This window comes from Podarcis bocagei (genome assembly GCF_964188305.1).
Source record: "Podarcis bocagei genome assembly, chromosome: 11".
In the NCBI taxonomy this organism is placed as follows: Eukaryota; Metazoa; Chordata; class Lepidosauria; order Squamata; family Lacertidae; genus Podarcis; species Podarcis bocagei.
Window position 1 is genome coordinate 1,254,839 of NC_138136.1, and position 21,849 is coordinate 1,276,687.

General features: G+C 45.6%; 1 protein-coding gene across 1 annotated transcript in view; it reads left to right on the forward strand.

The window, feature by feature from the left end:
• ENTREP1 (endosomal transmembrane epsin interactor 1) overlaps positions 1 to 21,849 on the forward strand; it is a gene marked incomplete at its 5' end in the record, with an annotated part of 47,954 nt that overhangs the window by 15,254 nt on the left and 10,851 nt on the right. Inside the window, 2 exons of the mRNA XM_081213733.1 lie at positions 604 to 711; positions 832 to 965. Of these exons, the coding sequence (XP_081069859.1) occupies positions 604 to 711; positions 832 to 965 (242 nt within the window). The remainder of the gene's footprint in view (positions 1 to 603; positions 712 to 831; positions 966 to 21,849) is intronic.

Genomic DNA, 21,849 nt, shown 5'->3' on the forward strand with positions numbered 1-21,849 from the left:
TTTTAAACACAGAGCGATCCCATTATCCTAGTATGGGCACCCCCCCCCCCATTTATGCATGTTCAATTCCTGTGCAACTGTGCATATGTGTGGTCCCAGAATCCTGGAAGTTGGGGCAGAGACGCAAAGAGCTCCTCAGCAAAGACCCGCTATGCGGCTCACAAGGAGACACTCCCTAGAGCCTGGAGTGGCTATCCTCTTGGAGCTCTGGGAGGGTCTCCGGGCAAGCCAGAGGCTTGCTAAGGCTGCTCAACTTGACACAAGGAAAAGTTTTCCTGTGCGTCAGGTGTGTGGCCTCAGCGAGCTTCCGGCTTCCTTAAATTTCCTGAAAAGAAATGCAGGTGACTTCCAATTTTACACAATTTCAGTGAGGTGTGCAACAGTTTGGAACGTAACCCCCGTGTAAATGGAGAGACACCTGTGTTTCAGGGAGTGGAATGTAGCACAACCTGATGCAATTAAAATGTTTCCATTTTGTTTCGGTGTGCTTTATAAAAAAAGTCCACATTTTAAAATGATGCTTATTGTCATCTGTTCTGTTGGCTCACCTTTGCATACCTTTATTATTTTTGTAGTCTTTTTTTCCTTTTTGTCGCACTACAGAAAGTTCTTTTTGCTCTCTGTGCTCTGAATGCCTTGACCACGACTGTATGCCTAGTAGCTGCCGCCCTACGTTATCTGCAGATATTTGCCACAAGAAGATCCTGCATAGTAAGTGAGTGCAGGGCACAGTTTTGTTTTCTAAAAGTGCAGAAGGAAGTCAGTCTTCCATGAATTCTGCTTGTGGTTTCAGTGCAGAAGTCTTTACAAAACAAACATTTATCTTGTCAGGAAGAGCCCCATGTTTATGTGGAAGAAGCTGAAGAACAAGGCCACACTTCTGATCCAGAAGATTTTGTGCCACCAGTACCACCCCCCTCATATTTTGCTACATTTTACTCTTGTACGCCTAGGATCAATCGCAGGTAAAATGCTGAAACTCAACTTTCCCTGGATATTCTGGTTCATCAATAACTGATTTAAGCAACAGCCTTATTGGCACTTTCATTGAAATCATGATTTACATGTAACTTCTCGCACAAGTGTTACCTGCAGTAATTTTTGACTTACTTTAGATTATAATTTTGTGGTTTTCATGTAAAAACTTCTTGACACTTGTTTCTGGATAAAAGATATATAGTGATTTGTTGAAATTTGATATTATAAAGCTGCTGCCTTGAGCCACCATAAAAACTGATTGCTAGACTCCCAACTGCTTCAGCACAGAAACTCTCTGAAATAGCTTAGAGAAGGGTGAATTGATTTTAAATTTTAAAAATTCCATTTATACTGTAGGTATTTCTAAATAAAGTGCATATGAATTGATTTTTCTAAGCATTAAAGCCTATTGATCAGGCTGGTGCTGCCCTTTGGCAGAGTGAGGCGGCTGCCTCAGGCAGGAGAAGCTTCATCTAGCTTGCTGTCCTCAGGTGTGGTGAAGGATGCTATTTCATTGCCCGTGTTGAAATAAGAGTCAGCAGCCAGGTTGGCTTCTGTATGTGGAATAAAAATGCTGGTCTAAACTATTTGCCTCCAACCTATTTCAAAATAAAAAAGGAGTGTAAAGCTTTATTGGCTGTGGAAAAAAGGCAGTTTGAACACAACTCTTGGTCTCTGCTATTGAATGCTTCGCTAAATAATGAAGTTAAACTTTTTTGCCAACTGGTTTCTGGTATGCTCAGAAGTAACTCCCCAGCCCCTCACTTTGGAGGCCAGTTACAGCAAAAGAAGTCTGTGCGTTAAAGGACAATCTAATGTGCCCTCAAATTATAAGCCAGTTAGTCTCCTTTCTATAATGGGAAAGCTTTATGCTTGTTTCCTCTCTGACAACTTTTAAAAATTATAATATATAATGTCTGAGGCCCAGGCTCCCTTTCGTGATAACTTTTCAACATCAGGTCACTGCCACGTGATGTTCCACTTAGCAGAGAAATACACTAGACCTCTGCAGTGAAAACTATCTGTTGCCTTTATGGATTTGAAATCTGCTTTCGACTCTGTTTCCAGATTGAAACTATGGACCAAATTACATCTGTTACTGCAGGATAAATGACTCTTCTTCCTATTAAAGCTCTGTACAGTGAAATCAAATTGCAGGTTAGATGTGGATTGCAGGGCCAACTTTTGGACTGGATTGAGATGGCTAGGGGAGTGAGACAGGGCTGTATTTTGGCCCGCACATTGTTTAGGTAAAGGTAAAGGTAAAGGTAGCCCTGCCCGTACGGGCCAGTCGTGTCCGACTCTAGGGTTGTGCACCCATCTCACTTAAGAGGCCGGAGGCCAGCGCTGTCCGGAGACACTTCCGGGTCACGTGGCCAACGTGACGAAGCTGCTCTGGCGAGCCAGCACCAGCGCAGCACATGGAAACGCCGTTTACCTTCCCACTAGAAAGCGGTCCCTATTTATCTACTTGCACTTAAGGGTGCTTTCGAACTGCTAGGTGGGCAGGAGCTGGGACCGAAAGACGGGAGCTCACCCCGCCGCGGGGATTCGAACCGCCGACCATACGATCGGCAAGTCCTAGGCACTGAGGTTTTACCCACAGCACCACCCGCGTCCCTACATTGTTTAGCCTTGTACTAAATGATTTAGAGCAAAGTCTAATGGACCCAGATGGTCATCTCCCAAAAATAGGAACCAGAAAGACCCCTCTTTTGCTAAATGCAGACGATGCGTCCATCCTCTCTCGTTTCAGACCTGGCTTGAAATACCAACTAAGAAAGTTCTCAGATTACTGTTCTGTAAACAGGTTAGTGAGCCTATTTGGGCTCGTCCGCGAAAACTGATGGATCCTGATAGATTCCGACAAGCCTTGCGGGACCCAGCTCCTCCTGGCGACTCATTAGGTGACCTTGTTGAGGACTGGAATAACCGGCTCTTGGCAGCCATTGATGAGATCGCGCCTAAGCACCCTCTGCGACCCCGCCGAAACCGGGCCCCTTGGAGCTCCGGAAAATGAAGCGGGATCTCAGATGGCTAGAGCGAGTATGGCGACGGACTTGTGACGGAGCTTCAAGAACATCCTATAGGACGCTTATGAAAGCCTATGAATCATAGAATCATAGAGTTGGAAGAGACCACAAGGGCCATCGAGTCCAACCCCCTGCCAAGCAGGAAACACCATCAGAGCACTCCTGACATATGGTTGTCAAGCCTCTGCTTAAAGACCTCCAAAGAAGGAGACTCCACCACACTCCTTGGCAGCAAATTCCACTGTCGAACAGCTCTTACTGTCATAGCCATCTCTTACTATGAGATGGCTATGAAAGCTGCTAAGAAATCTTACTTTGCAGCTTCCATTGCATCCACTAGCTCTCGCCCGGCACAACCTTTTAGAATAATTAGGTCAATAACGTCCTTAGGAGGACAACCAAATTTAAGCACAAATTCGGCCCACAGTTGTGAAGCATACGCAAGCTTTTTTGCGGAGGAAGTCCTGTTGCTCCGCCGTGACCGCCCTGCCAATTTAGATACAGTGACTGAACTGGAGGCCCCTTGACTGACTTCAGGTCCAGTGTTGGTCCATTTCGATCGGATACTCCCTGCTGATGTGGATAGATTCCTCTTAAGTTGGTAGGCCCACCACCTGCCTCCTTGATCTGTGCCCATCTTGGCTGATTAGGGAGTGTCCAGATGTCGCGTGGACCCCCCTGGTTGAAATTATCAATTTGTCCCTTAGCACGGGGACATTCCCAGGGGAACTGAAGGAAGCAGTGGTTTGCCCACTCTTAAAGAAAACTTCACTAGATCCCTTAGACCTATACAATTACCGCCCAGTTTCAAATCTTCCATATCTGGATAAGGTAATTGAGAGAGTAGTTGCTGAGCAGCTTGGTAGGCTTCTGGAGGAAACATCGGCTTTAGATCCATTTCAGTCTGGATTCCATCCTGGTTTTGGGACCGGGACGGCTCTGGTTGCCCTAACAGATGATCTCTGTGGACAACTGGATCAAGGCGGGTGAGGACTACTGATTCTTTTAGATTTGTCAGCAGCCTTTGACATGGTCGATCATGATCTTCTGGACCACCGCCTCGCAGACGTGGGGATACAGAGCAAAGTCCGTAACTGGCTGTGCTCTTTTATCTCTGGTCGGGGACAGAGGGTGGCACTAGGGAGGGAAATGTCGCGCCACTCCTTGGTGTGTGGAGTGCTGCAGGGCGCAATCCTCTCCCTGATGCTTTTTAACATCTTTATGTGCCCCCTTGCCCAGATTATCTGGAGCTTTGGGCTGGGCTGTCACCAATATGCTGATGACACTCAGCTCTATCTGCTGATGGATGGCCACACCGACTCGGCCCCGAACACACTGACCAGATGCTTGGAAGCTGTGGCGTGATGGTTTTGTGGGAGCCAATTGAAACTAAATCCTTCGAAGACAGAGGTCCTATGGCTGGGTCGGGATGGCAGGGGGATGAGGGACCAACTCCCTTCTCTTGCGGGGGCCCAATTAGTGCCATTGCCTCCCGTTAAGAATTTGGGTGTAATCCTTGACGCCTCCCTTTCCATGGAGGTGCAGGTTACAGCGACAGCCAAGGCAACATTTTTCCACCTTCGCCGCATCAAGCAGTTGGTCCCTTACCTTTCCCGCCCCGACCTGGCCACAGTGATCCATGCGACGGTCATATCCAGGCTTGACTACTGTAATTCACTCTACGTGGGGCTGCCCTTGAAGCTGTCCCAGAAACTCCAGTGGGTGCAGAATGCTGCAGCGAGGCTCCTCACAGGGTCTCTGCCATGGGAGCATATTCATCCAGTGCTTTTCCAGCTGCACTGGCTCCCGGTGAAGTACAGGATCAGATTTAAGGTCTCCTTTTGACCTTTAAAGCCCTTCACGGCCTAGGAACCTCTTACCTACGGGACCGCCTCTCCCGGTATGCCCCACGGAGAGCCTCAAGGTCCATAAATAGCAACACCCTAGAGGTCCCGGGCCCTAAGGAAGTTAGATTAGTCTCAACCAGAGCCAGGGCCTTCTCAACACTGGCTCGGCCTGGTGGAACGCTCTGCCTCATGAGACCAGGGCCCTGCAGGATCTGATTTCTTTCCGCTGGGCCTGTAAGACAGAGTTATTCCACCTGGCCTTTGGCTTGGAGCCAATTTGATTCCCCCCCCCTCTTTCTTTTTCTTCTCCTGCAATGAGGCATTTTAATATTTTAATATTTTAATGTTTCAATGTTTTAATGTTGTATTTTAATTTTGTTTTAAGTTGTAATCATTCAACTTGTTTTTATTATTGCTTGTTAGCCGCCCTGAGCCCGGCCTTGGCTGGGGAGGGCGGGGTATAAATAAATTGTTGTTGTTGTTGTTGTTAGGGTATTTAATATGAAATCTGTTTCCCAACTCCTTTATGCTTTAAACGTCTGGTACAATGGTCTGTTTTCTAAGTTAGGTGGGTTCCAAGCTAAGTTTCCTACTTCACATCCCAAACTGTGTCCCTAACTCAGTTCTACTGTTGGAAACAGGTGAATGCCCACTCTCCACCAAAGCATGGTGGGCTGCCTTGAATTCTGGCCTGGGGAAGAGATTACTTTTGCATCTAATCAATGAGGAGTCATAGAATCATAGAATCATAGAGTTGGAAGAGACCACAAGGGCCATCGAGTCCAACCCCCTGCCAAGCAGGAAACACCATCAGAGCACTCCTGACATATGGTTGTCAAGCCTCTGCTTAAAGACCTCCAAAGAAAGAGACTCCACCACACTCCTTGGCAGCAAATTCCACTGCCGAACAGCTCTTACTGTCAGCTCATGGTCTATCAGCTCATGGTCAAAAACTATGGCCGGAAAGCCTCAATTGGTCTTTCACCATTCTTTTTACATCATCTGGGCTATGATACTGCCTTTAAATCCCTGAGGCAGAGGTTATGGGATATTTCACACAGCAATCTTCACTCTAGATTCTATGTAACCTGCGGGGCCACCAGGTGGCGCGTTGGAAGATGGCCGACAATAACATCTCTCTGACCCATATGAGGTACTAAGGGGCTGCTATGGGAAGTAGGCAGCCTTCTTAATGCCCCCCCCAGGATGCGGGGGGCTCTGCCCTGCCAGCGGTGTTTACAATGCACCCCCTGATACGAGTGATGGGGGTGCTGAACACTTGGCAAAAGGCCCTCGGTGAAGTCAGATCTTCCTGACACCGATTCCAATTAGCGCGTGCTGGTTGCTTCAGCTTGGAATTATAATTGGAAACATACGATTGGAAATAAAGCTGAAAGCACATACATCAAGTAAAGCTCGAAGATAAGACTGCTGATTTATGGATCTCTGCAACCAGGAGTGACGGACAGATAAGTAAATCTTCTGATGAATTACCACAAGGAGACTGTATGTTTGGAACGAAGGGGGGGTGGAGGAAAAAACTCTTTTCCCCCCCTACATGATGTGACATAAATAACCCTTCACCCCAGATAGAAACAAGATTGTTGCGTTTTTATGAATCACAGGCAGGATTTTAAGAACTATGTGGGAAAGAAGACAGGAGAATGGTGAGAAAAGTGGAAAATTCTTATGACGCAGTTAAAATATGGTGTCTCGCTAAGACAGGCTTGTCGGAGGAAGGACTGGGTGAGGAGAATCAGGACTGTTTGAACAAGAAGGAATGTTGGAATGCAAGTTTGACCTGACAGAGCCCCCAGACTCATTTGATTTATTTGAAAAATAAAGGCCAGATCGGAGACTAATCTTGTGTATGGAAGCGTTGTACAGAGGCTGTCCCTGATCGATATGATTTTTGGAAGAGTACAAAAATCCACATAGAATACCAGCTTTCAACCTGCTTGTGAAAATCATCAGAGATCGCAAAGAAAGGAATTTATGATAACAACAAGAAGAGAAAGGAAGTAATAAAGGACTATCCGGTTCAAACTAGACAGAACTGCCTAATGAAAGCAGTAAGATAAGTGATGCTGTTTTGGACTCGAGCCGAGCTTGATGTATGGGCACCCCCAACAAAATTTAAAATTTGGCTGTATAATTTGGAACTAATGTGATATGATAATGTGATGTGATTGGCCTGTTAATAAAAATTATTTTTTTAAAAAAAGATTCTATGTAACCTGTGGACCGTTTGCATCTAGAATCCACTCTGGCCATGATCTTCAGTTACCATCATATTTCATGAATCTGTCTGTACCTAACTATCGCCAATTATTCACCAAAGCCAGACTAAATGTATTTCCATCAGAAGTACTAAATGACAGACTGTCTGGTATACCCTGTCAGAATAGGCTCTGCTTATGCTGTCAGGGTGTTGACTCTATGAAGCATAGTCTACTACAATGGTACTACCTTGATTCCCAAACTTAATCCGTTCCGGAAGTCCATTCCAAAACCAAAGCGTTCCCAAACCAAGGCATGCTTTCCCATAGAAAGTAATGCAAAATGGATTAATCCTTTTAAAACATTTAAAAACAACCCCTAAAACAGCAATTTAACATGAATTTTACTATCTAACAAGACCAATTATCCATAAAATGAAAGCAATAATCAATGTACTGTACTATAAAATAAAAAGATAGTATTGTAGATGATAAAAATTATATTTTTTCCCTTACTTGCACTGATGATAGTCATTGTTTGGATGGGGGGCTTTTATCCATTTCTGGTTTTTTTTATATGATATTTATTAAAGTTTCAAAGAAAAGATTACATAAATAAAAAGAAAAAAAGAGAAAAGAAAGAAATAAAAATACAAAATACAAAATACAGAAAAAAGATAATAAACATTAAAAAACAACAACACATCAATCTTTCCGTACCTTACATTTCATTTCCTTACTTCCCTGACCTCCTCACACCTCCCTTTTTTGTATTCCAGTTCTATTAATTCAGCAATTCCTTTCCCTCTTTGTTTTTATCTTAATCCTTTAACTTAATAAATTATAACTTTGAATTTTCATCTGTTAACAATCCATTTTTACATACACCTTAATAACATTGCTGCTAAAACCACTTAACTTCATTCAGACATCATTCTAACATTCATTAATTTTGTAATATTTCTGTAAATAGTCTTTAAATTTCTTCCAATCTTCTTCCACCGACTCTTCTCCCTGGTCTCGGATTCTGCCAGTCATTTCCGCCAATTCCATATAGTCCACCACCTTCATCTACCATTCTTCCAGAGTGGGTAAATCTTGTGTCTTCCAATACTTTGCAATAAGTATTCTTGCTGCTGTTGTGGCATACATAAAAAAAGTTCTGTTCTTCTTTGGCACCAATTGGCCGACCATGCCCAGGAGAAAGGTTTTTTCAGGAGGGTATATTTATATACTGTCAGAGCCGCCCAAGGTCCCAGCTCACAAAGGACCAACGCCGGTTCGTTCTTATATACAAAAGTCTTTATTGAAGTTCAGTTTTGCTTTCACAGTCGCAGCATGCAGCTCTACGTCTGAAACTCTAGACCGCTGAAGCTCCGTCTGAATCTCCTCCCCCCAGACACCAGTTTAAGACTCTAGCCTTGCTCCACCTCTTCCTTTGCTCTTTCCTCCTCTGGCTCCGCCTGTCAGCTGGGGTCTCGCCCTTCCTAGACTCTTCTGACGCTGAATCCCCTGAGTCTTCTCCCTGCCTCCGGCGGGCTTTAGGACCTGGTTCCCAATCCGGGTCTTTTGCTGTCCCACGCGCCTGTACATTCAAACTTGGCACGCGCGCCCAGCCGGCAACCTTCCTCCTGACCGTTACACTGCTCCTGTCACTGCTTCCCCCTTCGGGGAGGCTAGCTGGACCCGACCTCCCCTCCGTTCCCCCACTCTCCGATGGAGGCGTGGTCAGCCCTGACTCATCTTCTCTCCCTGACACATGGGACTCTTCCCCCCCACTACGTTCTGGTGGGGAAGCTGGTCCTGATTTACAGCTGCTGCTTTGGGAGTCCCCGCTGGCCCCTTGTTTCTGGTGTGTCCCCCCGGGACCCCCCTTGCCCTGACCATCGGCGCCTCCTTCTGGGAATCTTCTGATTCGCTGGAGAAGCTCATGGAATCTCTCGGGTCACTGCCATACTCCCCTGCGCTGCCCTCTGATTCTTCCCCTTCGCTCTCCATCTCCTCTCTCCCCTGTGCCTCTGTTCCTGAGCCCCTGACTTATACCTTTTTCAGTTCATTATAGATCATCTCCCAGAAAGCCTTAATCCTTGGGCACGTCCACCAAAGGTGAAAGAATGTTCCTTCAGTTTCTTTACATTTCCAACATTTATTATCAGGCAAATGATAGATTTTTGCAAGCTTGACTGGTGTCATGTACCACCTGTATATCATTTTCATAATATTCTCTCTTAAGGCATTACATGCCGTAAATTTCATACCTGTGGTCCATAACTGTTCCCAGTCAGCCATCATTATGTCCAACATCTTGTGCCCATTTAATCATAACAGATTTCACCATTTCATCCTGAGTATTCCATTTCAACAGCAAGTTATACATCTTTGACAAAATCTTAGTTTTGGGTTCTAACAGTTCTGTTTCTAATTTTGATTTTTCCACCTGGAAGCCAATTTTCTTGTCCAAATTGTATGCCTCCATTATCTGATAATAATGAAGCCAGTCTCGCACTTTATTTTTTAGTTTCTCAAAACTCTGCAGTTTCAGTCTATCTCCCTCTTGTTCCAGAATTTCCCAATATTTCGGCCATTTGGCCTCCATATTGAGCTTTTTCTGGGCTTTCGCTTCCATTGGTGACAGCCACCTTGGGGTTTTGTTTTCCAATAAATCCTTATATCCAGACATTAAACAATGCTTTCCTGACAATATGATTTTTAAATGCTTTGTGTGCTTTGACCTTATCATACCACAAATATGCATGCCTTCCAAATACATTATTAAAACCTTCTAAATCCAAAATGTCTGTGTTTTCAAGAAGCAGCCATTCTTTCAGCCAGCAAAAAGCTGCTGATTCACAGTAAAGTTTCAAGTCTGGCAGGGCAAATCCACCTCTTTCCTTTGCATCAGTTAGTATTTTAAATTTTATTCTAGACTTCTTGCCCTGCCAGACAAATCTAGCGATATCTCTCTGCCACTTCTTGAAGCAATCCATTTTGTCCAAAATTTGCAATGTTTGAAACAGAAACAACATTCTAGGCAATACATTCATTTTTATCGCAGCAATACGGCCTAGCAGTGAAAGCTTCAGATTTGACCAAATTTCTAAATCTTTTTTCACTTCAGCCCAGCATTTTTCATAATTGTCTTTGAATAGATTCCCATTTTTTGCTGTCATGTTAATCCCCAGGTATTTCACTTTCTTAACCACTGTTAAACCTGTCTCATTCTGAAACCTCTCTCAATCGCTGTTAAATTTTTCTCTAAGACCTTTTATCCATTTCTGCAGTCACATAATCAATCAATCAATCAGTCAGTCAGTCAGTCAGTCAGTAGCTGAACTGGGTTCCACACAGTCACAAAAACAAATTAACTGAAAAAGCCTCAAAAACAAAAATGCAAAATAAATAGCAAAAACAAAAGCATCAAACTTAATCCGTTCCGAAAGTTCGTTTGACTTCTGAAATGTTCGAAAACCAAGGCACAGCTTCTGATTGGTGCAGGTGCCCTGGAAACAATAGCCAACAGCCGCATCAGACGTTCAGCTTCCAAAAAACGTTCAAAAACCGGAACACTTACTTCCAGGTTTTCAGCATTTGAGAACTAAGGTGTTTTGAGTGCCAAGGCGTTTGAGAACCAAGGTACCACTGTACATTGTGAGCAGTTCAAACAAGCCAGGGATCAATTAATTAAACCTCTGTTGGTAAACTTAACTGGAAAATCTGAAACCTTCCACCTATCCTTGGAGATATGTCAAGTGATACTATTCTGGCTGGGGCTAAGTTCCTCTCAGAAGTATTAAGAAACAGAAACCTACATGTTCCCGCCTTGGAACCCTTTCCCTGTATTTCTGATTTATTTTGCTTTTGAAAATGTTTTTGGGGTTCTTTGGACTGAAATAAAGTGTGTGTGTGAATGTGGAATGAGAGGTGGTGCCATTTTGTGCAGCAAAATGTCTTAGACTTCCCTGACGTCGATTAGTATCCATATAGAACTTAAAGAAGTAACTTTCTCCTAGTGTAAACTATATACACTTTCTTATATATGTAATAGGGACGCAGGTGGCGCTGTGGGTTAAACCACAGAGCCTAGGACTTGCCAATCAGAAGGTCGGCGGTTCGAATCCCCACGGCGGGGTGAGCTCCCATTGCTCGGTCCCTGCTCCTGCCAACCTAGCAGTTTGAAAGCACGTCAAAGTACAAGTAGGTAAATAGGTACCGCTCCGGCGGGAAGGTAAACGACGTTTCCGTGCGCTGCTCTGGTTCACCAGAAGTGGCTTAGTCATGCTGGCCACATGACCTTGAAGCTGTACACTGGCTCCCTTGGCCAATAAAGCGAGATGAGCGCCGCAACCCCAGAGTCGGTCACGACTGGACCTAATGGTCAGGGGTCCCTTTACCTTTATATATGTAATAATAAAACTGGTTTTTGCAATTTTAGAAGATATTTCACTTTTAGAATTTTAGCAAATGGTATATGATGATATATTCTTCATTATTTGTGTCAATTAGATAAAAATAATTTGTGTACTTTGTACACATAATTTACTTCAAAATATAGGCTTCTGTTCTGTTGTTCTGTTCTCTATATTCATTCAAGGGACTGTATTTGCAGAAGATACCATGCTAGTTACTAGTTTAACTATATTTTTCCATGGGGAGCAAATATTCATGTTGTTTAGTTATTTTATAATTCGGAACTGAGTAAATAGGAAGGCATAAAAAGTGTAAAACAGGAATACAGTAATCGGTTGGTGGATTGCTCTAGTGAGATACTAGATGACATCTCTTGGGACCAGTGACTAGATACTAATACATATGATGATTTGCCAGACCCTGGTCCCCAATATCAATCCCATAATAATAAATTTAGTAAATGAGTAATTGTATCCTATTTATAATGTCTGCTTTGAAACCTTGTTAGTTAACACCCTTCTCCTTAAATTGTGTTTTTTTTGCAAAGACTTTAATTATCTTGGCATTCTGTTACTGATGTTTGGAGGATCTTAGCCAGGGTGGGGAATTGGATCAGACCAAGAGGCCAGATGGTTACCGCCTCCCCCCCCCTTGTGGGTCACGTTTGGGTGCTGCTGCCCACTTTCACCATATTGGCTCAGAGGCTTCTAGAATTGGTATCTGAATGCCTAAAGATAGAATTCCTCACAGATGTATCTAGGATATGTATTTTGTCCCATGGAACATTCTCCTCTTTTGCGAGAGGTCGTATCATAATGCATGCTTATTACAGTGGTACCTCGCAAGACGAATGCCTCGCAAGACGAAAAACACACAAGACGAAAGAGTTTTCCGGTTTTTGAGTCGTTCCGCAAGACGAATTTCCCTATGGGCTTGCTTCGCAAGACAAAATGTCTTGCGAGTTCTTGCGAGTTTGTTTCCTTTTTCTTAAAGCCGCTAAGCTGTTAATAGCCGCTAAGCCGTTAATAGCCGCTAAGCCGCTAATAGCCACTAAGCCGCTAAGCCACAAATAGCCGTGCTTTGCAAGACGAAAAAACCGCAAGACGAAGAGACTCGCGGAACGGATTAATTTCGTCTTGCGAGGCACCACTGTACCTAGTTCTGTATACAAGTATAACATGGTGCCATCCCCATTTGAATTATATGAGATGTTTTCCCTTTCATCCTGAACTGAAGGGATCTCATCTTTCTGTAAAGAGGCAGTTTGAAAGCTGCTCTGCAACCTTTCAGATGTTAAAAGACCAGCATTCTGATTCCAGGACGGTTCCCATGGAGCCTGTCCCTTCTGTACAGGCCTGACTTGTCCCAAAACATTCCCAAGTGCCTAACCAATCCAAACTCCTCCTCCCAGCACCCCTATCTCTTTCCACACACCGAGACCTCTTCTACTGTTCCTGCACATTGCATATATATCTTCTTAAACTGATTGTGGAGCCAAATCAATTATCTTCTAAAGCACTGAAGGAAGGAAGCTACACACAAACACTGTACTTTATACATGCTGAGCATTTCACTGCTACCTGCAATCTTGCTGTCATCCCAGTGATGAAAATACTAATTAAGTAATTGCTAATTGAGATAACACTATTATCTCAATTATCTTCCATAGGAGAAGAAGGAAGAAGGATAACAAGTGAATATTTCATTAAGAGCAAGGATAAGTTCACAATTTTGTGTTGAAGTAGTATGGATTATAAGCTTTCTTTGAGAAGTGTATGTTTTACGTTTTGGTGGAACACTATTACCGTATTTTTCGCTCTATAGGACGCACTTTTCCCCCTCCAAAAATGAAGGGGGAATGTGTGTGCCTCCTATGGGGCGAATGCAGGCTTTTGCTTGAACTTCCACTGCGCTCCCCGGGCTTCAGGCAGCTATCTGCAAGCCTTCTGAGTGCAGCGGGAGTTCCCGCTGGGCTCCAAAGGCTTGCGGATAGCAGCCTGTTCTGGGGGTTGGGGTTGGGGGAAGCTCGGGCTTCCCCAGCCCCACGGCTAAAAACGAAGCCAAGACAGTGAGTGGGATCCATCCCGCTTGCTGTCTTGGCTTCTGCCAAAGCCGCATGTGGCCTCCCCCAGCTGGAGAGGTTGTGTGTGGCTAAAGAGGAAGCCAAGACAGCCAGCGGGATGGATCCCGCTCGCTGTCTTGGCTTCTTTGCTCTTTGGGCCGGGGGGGGGGAATAAATCCCCCCAAAAAAACTAGGTGCGCCCTATGGTCCGGTGCGCCCTATGGAGCGAAAAATATGGTACATTGTCTGCTCTACACATATATATGTGACGTTGGTCATAGCCAGAGTAGACCCAATGATATAAAGTGTACTCTTGAGTAGGACTCATGTTTGAGATCAGCCTCTAATATGTGCTTGGGAAGAAAAAGATACTGTAGGTTCTGTTTATTATTACTGCCAAATAACCTCCATATTTACTCATCCTAAGTACAAATTCAGGAAATATTGTTATGGCAAGTGCTAACCCCATCAGCTGTTTCTGAAGAAATACTCTGAAACTGTGCAACCAGTGTGTACATGCAGTGTGTCATTTGAAAGTCCTTGATGTAAATAATACTTCAGCATTTAATTTAACACAAAATTGGAGGAAGGAGGGTGGTGAGAACATGGCTGCTGGGTATCAGATGTTGGCGGAAGCCAGAGTGGCTAAATGAGGAATAGTTGGGGGGCAGGAATCTGGTCCTGGAGGAGACAATGGCTGGGTGGGGTGCAGGGAAGCATGAACAGAAAACGATACTGGGACCAACTAGGCTCAAGTAGGCGAGGGGATGGGTGAGGTGTCAAGGGGAGGTTCGTCAGGGTGAAGGGAAGAGGGTCGGGGAACGGGGGGCTGGCAAGCAGAGCTCTTGAGAACCGTATAACTGGCAGAACAGTTGCTGCTTTCCTCCAGCAGAGAGAAGAAGAAAAGCAGCAGCTGTTCTTTTCTTGCCTGTCCTGAATTGCTAATGGCACAGAGAAAGCAGAAAACCTATAAAGGGCTGAGTAACAGAAATGGGCTGTAAGCTATGAAGAAGCAAGTGGGTTTCCCGTCTCTTCCCTTCCTTACTGTTGCTTTTCCCTTAGTTCTTCTGCTTATATCAATACCCAGATGCAAAAAAGCAGACACAACCATTCCTATCACAGAGAGAAATTAATTGGCATGGGTCATCCTGTTAAGGCCCAGAAGAGAGCCCCTCAAAAGATAACTTCAAGGTCTAAGGAAGAAGCAAGACCTAACAGCTAAGGGAGAAGGAAAATGCATTCACAAACTACTTGAATTAACCAGAAAAACCTGCAATTTCACAAGTACTTTTTGTGTACATTTGGGAGCACAGATAAGTTTGGTCTCCATTTTAATGGCAGATTCTAACCCTAAGATCATGAACAGTCTTAGGAAGTTTTTTTGCTATAGCTATCAAAACTAGGCCACAATTATTGAAAGGGAAGATGTTTTGAGTCAAAATTGTCTGCATTTTTAACCATTATTGTTTATGGATTTTGTATTATTATTTCAAAAGGCATAATTTGTGTGTGCATGCATACTTTCCCTCCCCTTTGATAAGTCTATACCATATGTGCTTATTGTTGTTCATAGACCAAAGAAGCTGAAAACAAACCCAAACCTGGATCAGTCCGGGTTCCTCTTGTGTTAGCATTTCTGTCCTCTGACAGGCACAGAGGTTGCTGCTGCTGACTAGCAAGATGATGAACGGATTGAATTCAGCCCTCTCTTGCTTTCTGACTGCATGCCAAAGACTGCATCCGTTGTGACTGTAGCCTCATAGTAAACCATCAGAAAGCTAGGCTCTTCAGTGGAAAGAGCCATGACCTCTAGAATAATAATAATAATATTTTTTATTTGTACCCTGCCCTCCCCAGCCAAGGCTGGGCTCAGGGCGGCTAACAAGCAATAATAAAAACAAGTTGAATGAATACAACTTAAAAACAAGATTAAAATACAACATTGAAACATTAAAATGCAGCTTCATCACAGGAGGAGAAAGGAAAAAAGAAAGAGGGGGAGGGGATCAAGTGGATTCCAAGCCAAAGGCCAGGCAGAACCACTCTGTCTTACAGGCCCTGCGGAAAGAAATCAGATCCTGCAGGGCCCTGGTCTCATGATCCACCAGGCCGGAGCCAGAGTTGAAAAGGCCCTGGCTCTGGTTAGGCTAATCTAACTTCCTTAGGGCCCGGGACCTAAGCAGGAAAGCAGTTGAAGAAGGAGCAAAAAGGGTTTTCTCTTGTGTGCTTGTGTTTCTTTGTGGCTGATTAGCAGTTTTCCCTGTGCAAAGGTCAGAGGGGGCAGGGTTTCTGTTGAGGAAGGTGATTAGCTGTGGGAGGAGCTTATCAGAGCTAGCAGGGCAGCGGCGCGCGCCTAGCGGCGTGCGCAGTTTGATCCATCTTTTAGATTTAGGGGAGCTAGTCTGAAACGTTTGTTGCGGGAGACCTAGGTTTTTTGTGGGGGGAGTTATTTGTCCTGTCTGCACATTTTTATGATGGAGGACCGCTGTAGCCACCCCCAACGACACATTCTCAAGATGGAGGGGGAGGGAACAGCTGCTGTCGCCTGCGGTTCCTGCGCAATGTTTGCCATCTTGCCAAAGGTTGCAGGCAGCTTTACCTGCAGCAATTGCATGTTGATTGCCCTCTTAAAAGACAAAGTCCAGAAACTGGAGGAAAGGGTAGCTACGCTCCAAAGAATTAGAGAGGTGGAGCTCTTCTTGGAAGCAACAGACCACACCGCCTCCATCAAGGAGGAGACAGGGGACTCCCCAGAGAAGGAGGCTAGTTCACCAACACAGGAGCCGGATATATGGAGAAACGTGACTCAAAGAAGTAGGAGGCCCAGGGTTCGTTCTGATTGTTTAGAATTACACAATCGCTTTGAGGTCCTCTCCCCTAGCATGAAAGACGAAGAGCAGACTCCATTTGAGGATCTCTCCCTCATTTCTGTCGATCAGGTAAATGAAGACGAGCAGCAAAGTCAGTCCTCAGGGAATGTGCAGGCGACCTTGGAATGGACAGCTCATGGAAGAACCCCGACCAAACCTAAGAGGAGGCGTGTAGTGGTGATAGGGGATTCCCTACTGAGGGGAACAGAAGCAGTGATCTGTGGGCCTGACAAGATGTCTCGGGAAGTGTGCTGTCTCCCCGGGGCTAAGATCCAAGATGTAACTGAACGACTGCAAGGAATCATAAAACCCACTGACAAATACCCCTTCCTCTTGGTTCATGTGGGAACCAATGACACTGCAAGCAATAGCCTCCAGAAGATCAAAAGAGACTACGAGGCTCTCGGCAGGAAATTGAAGCAACTAAATGCACAAATTGTCATCTCATCTCTCCTCCCAGTTGAACGACGTGGCCCAGGGAGAGAGGGGAAAATAGTGGAAGTGAACAGCTGGCTTCGCAGATGGTGTAAACAGGAACGGTTTGGATTCTTAGATCATGGACTGCAGTTTCTTGAAGATGGACTTCTGGCAAGCGATGGGCTGCACCTCACAACAGTTGGGAGAAATGTTTTTGCCAAAAATCTCAGAAACCTCATCAGGAGGGCTTTAAACTGACTAATGTGGGGGAGGGAGACAGTGCTCCTGAAGGTAGGAGCCTATCAATTGATGAAGATGATCATCCAAATGTCATAGACCAAATGGAGCAAACAGCACGCAGACCTAGTGGTGGGAGGAAAAAATCCTTAAATAAGAGACACGGGGGAATGATTAATGGACTTCAATGTCTGTACACTAATGCGCAAAGCATGGGAAATAAACAAGATGAGCTTGAGCTCTTGGTACAGCAAACTAAATATGACATAATAGGCATCACTGAAACCTGGTGGGATAAGTCCCACAATTGGAATGTAATAATGGGGGGATACAATCTATTTCAGAGAAACATACCAGACAAGAAAGGAGGAGGAGTGGCGTTATATGTCAGGGATGTGTATACCTGTGAAGAGATCCAAGATTTAGAACCTCAAAGCCAAAGTGAGAGCATTTGGGTCAAAATTAAGGGAGAAAAGAATAACAGAGACCTCATTGTGGGAGTCTACTATAGATCCCCAAGCCAAACGGAGGACATAGATGATGCCTTCCTGGAACAGATGGCCAAGCATGCAAAAGGAAGGGAGATAATAGTAATGGGGGACTTCAATTACCCGGATATTTGTTGGAAGTCAAACTCAGCCAAGAGCATAAGGTCAAACAGATTCCTCACTGGCCTTGCAGACAACTTCATTGTCCAGAAAGTGGGAGAAGCAACAAGAGGAACAGCCATTTTAGATCTGGTCCTAACCAATGTTGATGACCTGGTTAGTGGGGTAGAAGTGGAAGGATCATTAGGCGCGAGTGATCATGCTCTTCTGAAGTTTACTATACAGCGGAAAGGAGCAGCCAAGCATACTAGGACTCAATTTCTTGACTTTAAGAAAGCCGACTTCATAAAACTTAGGGAAGTGCTGGGTGAGATCCCATGGACAGTAATACTAAAAGGAAAGGGAGTTCATGATGGCTGGGAGTTTGTTAAGAGGGAGATACTAAAAGCACAACGTCAGGCAATACCAATGAGAGGGAAACATGGAAGGTGCCTAAAGAAGCCAGGGTGGCTATCTAAAGAACTTTTAACTGAGTTAAGATTAAAAAAGGATGTGTACAAAAAATGGAAAAGGGGGGAAACCACCAAAGAGGAATTCAAACAAATAGCCAGCACGTGTAGACACAAAGTCAGAAAAGCTAAAGCACAGAATGAACTCAGGCTTGCTAGAGAGGTTAAAAGCAACAAAAAAGGCTTTTATGGGTATGTTCGTAGCAAAAGGAAGAGCAAAGAAACAGTGGGGTCACTCAGAGGAGAAGATGGTGAAATGCAAACAGGGGACACAGAAAGGGCTGAACTCCTCAATGCCTTCTTTGCCTCAGTCTTCTCCGATAAGGAAAACAATGCCCGACCTGAAGAATTTGGAGCAAATGATTCAGCAAAGGAAACACAGCCCAGAATAACTAAGGAGATAGTACAAGAATACTTGGCCAGTTTAGATGTATTCAAGTCTCCAGGGCCAGATGAACTGCATCCAAGAGTATTAAAAGAACTGGCAGATGTGATCTCAGAACCACTGGCAGTCATCTTTGAGAATTCCTGGAGAACAGGCGAAGTCCCGGCAGACTGGAGGAGGGCAAATGTTGTCCCTATTTTCAAAAAGGGGAAAAGAGAGGACCCAAATAATTACCGCCCAGTCAGTCTGACATCAATACCAGGGAAGATTCTGGAGCAGATCATTAAGCAAACAGTCTGTGCGCACCTAGAAAGGAATGCTGTGATCACCAATAGTCAGCATGGATTTCTGAAAAATAAGTCATGTCAGACTAACCTGATCTCGTTTTTTGACAGAATTACAAGCCTGGTAGATGAAGGGAACGCAGTGGATGTAGCCTACCTTGATTTCAGCAAGGCATTTGACAAGGTGCCCCATGATATTCTTGTAAAGAAACTGGTAAAATGTGGTCTTGACTATGCTACCACTCAGTGGATTTGTAACTGGCTGACTGACCGAACCCAAAGGGTGCTCATCAATGGTTCCTCTTCATCCTGGAGAAGAGTGACTAGTGGGGTGCCACAGGGTTCTGTCTTGGGCCCGGTCTTATTCAACATCTTTATCAACGACTTGGATGATGGACTCAAGGGCATCCTGATCAAATTTGCAGATGACACCAAACTGGGAGGGGTGGCTAACACCCCAGAGGACAGGATCACACTTCAAAACGACCTTGACAGATTAGAGAACTGGGCAAAAACAAACAAGATGAATTTTAACAGGGAGAAATGTAAAGTATTGCACTTGGGCAAAAAAAATGAGAGGCACAAATACAAGATGGGTGACACCTGGCTTGAGAGCAGTACATGTGAAAAGGATCTAGGAGTCTTGGTTGACCACAAACTTGACATGAGCCAACAGTGTGACGCGGCAGCTAAAAAAGCCAATGCAATTCTGGGCTGCATCAATAGGAGTATAGCATCTAGATCAAGGGAAGTAATAGTGCCACTGTATTCTGCTCTGGTCAGACCTCACCTGGAGTACTGTGTCCAGTTCTGGGCACCACAATTCAAGAAGGACACTGACAAACTGGAACGTGTCCAGAGGAGGGCAACCAAAATGGTCAAAGGCCTGGAAACGATGCCTTATGAGGAACGGCTAAGGGAGCTGGGCATGTTTAGCCTGGAGAAGAGGAGGTTAAGGGGTGATATGATAGCCATGTTCAAATATATAAAAGGATGTCACATAGAGGAGGGAGAAAGGTTGTTTTCTGCTGCTCCAGAGAAGCGGACACGGAGCAATGGATCCAAACTACAAGAAAGAAGATTCCACCTAAACATTAGGAAGAACTTCCTGACAGTAAGAGCTGTTCGACAGTGGAATTTGCTGCCAAGGAGTGTGGTGGAGTCTCCTACTTTGGAGGTCTTTAAGCAGAGGCTTGACAACCATATGTCAGGAGTGCTCTGATGGTGTTTCCTGCTTGGCAGGGGGTTGGACTCGATGGCCCTTGTGGTCTCTTCCAACTCTAGGATTCTATGATTCTATGATTCTATGATTCTATGACCTCTAGGGTGTTGCTTAAGGTCCTCCGTGGGGCATACCGGGAGAGGCGGTCCCGTAGGTACGAGGGTCCTAGGCCATGAAGGGCTTTAAAGGTCAAAAGCAGCACCTTAAATCTGACCCTGTACTCCACTGGGAGCCAGTGCAGCTGGAAAAGCACTGTCCCCATGGCAGAGACCCCGTTAGGAGCCTCGCTGCAGCATTCTGCACCCGCTGGAGTTTCTGTGACAGCTTCAAGGGCAGCCCTGCATAGAGTCAAGCCTGGAGGTGACCGTTGCATGGATCACTGTGGCCAGGTCGGGGCGGGAAAGGTAAGGGACCAACTGCTTGATGCGGCGAAGGTGGAAAAATGTTGCCTTGGCTGTTGTTGTAACCTGCGCCTCCATGGAAAGGGAGGCATCAAGGATTACACCCAAACTCTTAACGGAAGGCAATGGCACTAATTGGGCCCCCGCAAGAGAAGGGAGTTGGTCCCTCATCCCCCTGCCATCCTGACCCAGCCATAGGACCTCTGTCTTCGAAGGATTTAGTTTCAATTGGCTCCCACGAAACCATCCAGCCATAACTTCCAAGCATCTGGTCAGTGTGTCCGGGGCCGAGTTGGTTTGGCCATCCATCAGCAGATTGTGCTGGTCCCGGGGGCTAACTGAGAGCCGAGGTCCGAGTCCAGTCTGAGGTCAGTGGTGCGGTATGAAGGTTGTCCGTCAAAGCTGTAGCTGGGTCCAAGGCGGGGAGTCGGGTGGGATCAGGAACTCTGGCAGAAGAGCAGGTCAGGGTGCAGGCAGGAACAGGCTAGCAACAATGTGGGACTGGGACCGCAACCTGGGACTGGGGCTGACTGGCTTTTATCTGCCCCGAGGCATAGGGCGGCTGCGGTCCACAGGTGACTCGCCTCTCCTGGCCCGGAGGCGAGCACTCCTCCTGCGGGAACTTAGTTCCCTCCGCCTCTCTGCCCTGAGCCTCTGCAGCTCAGGAGAGGCTGGAGGGTTACCGGACCCAGAGGCAACCTCCTCTTCCCCTGACGGGGCTGAGAGTGGAGCACCTGCAGGCAATGGGTCCTCCATCACTTCAGGGGCCAGAGCAGACTCAGCTGGTGCCTGCACCTGAGGATCCAGCACAGGTGAAGAGCCTTCAGGCTCAGGCTCCAGCCCCAGCTCAGCTGGTTCTTGAGGTGGGGAATCCTGTGCAGGCTGGGATTCCTCAGGTTCAGCCTCTGAGTCCGAATCCCAGGCCATCAGACAGATAGAGCTGGGTGTCATCAGCATATTGGTGACAGCCCAGCCCAAAGCTCCGGATAATCTGGGCAAGGGGGCGCATAAAGATGTTAAAAAGCATCGGGGAGAGGATTGTGCCCTGCGGCACTCCACACACCAAGGAGTGGCGCGACATCTCTCTCCCTAGCGCCACCCTCTGTCCCCGACTAGAGATAAAAGAGCACAGCCATTTACGGGCTTTGCCCTGTATCCCCACGTCGGCAAGGCGGTGGTTCAGAAGATCATGATCGACCATGTCAAAGGCTGCTGACAAATCTAAAAGAATCAGCAGTCCTCACCCGCCTCGATCCAGTTGTCTACGGAGATCATCTGGTAGGGCAACCAGAGCCGTCTCGGTCCCCAAACCAGGATGGAACCTGGACTGAAATGGATCTAAAGCCGATGTTTCCTCCAGAAACCTACCAAGCTATTCAGCAACTGCTATCTCAATTACCTTACCCAGATATGGAAGATTTGAAACTGGG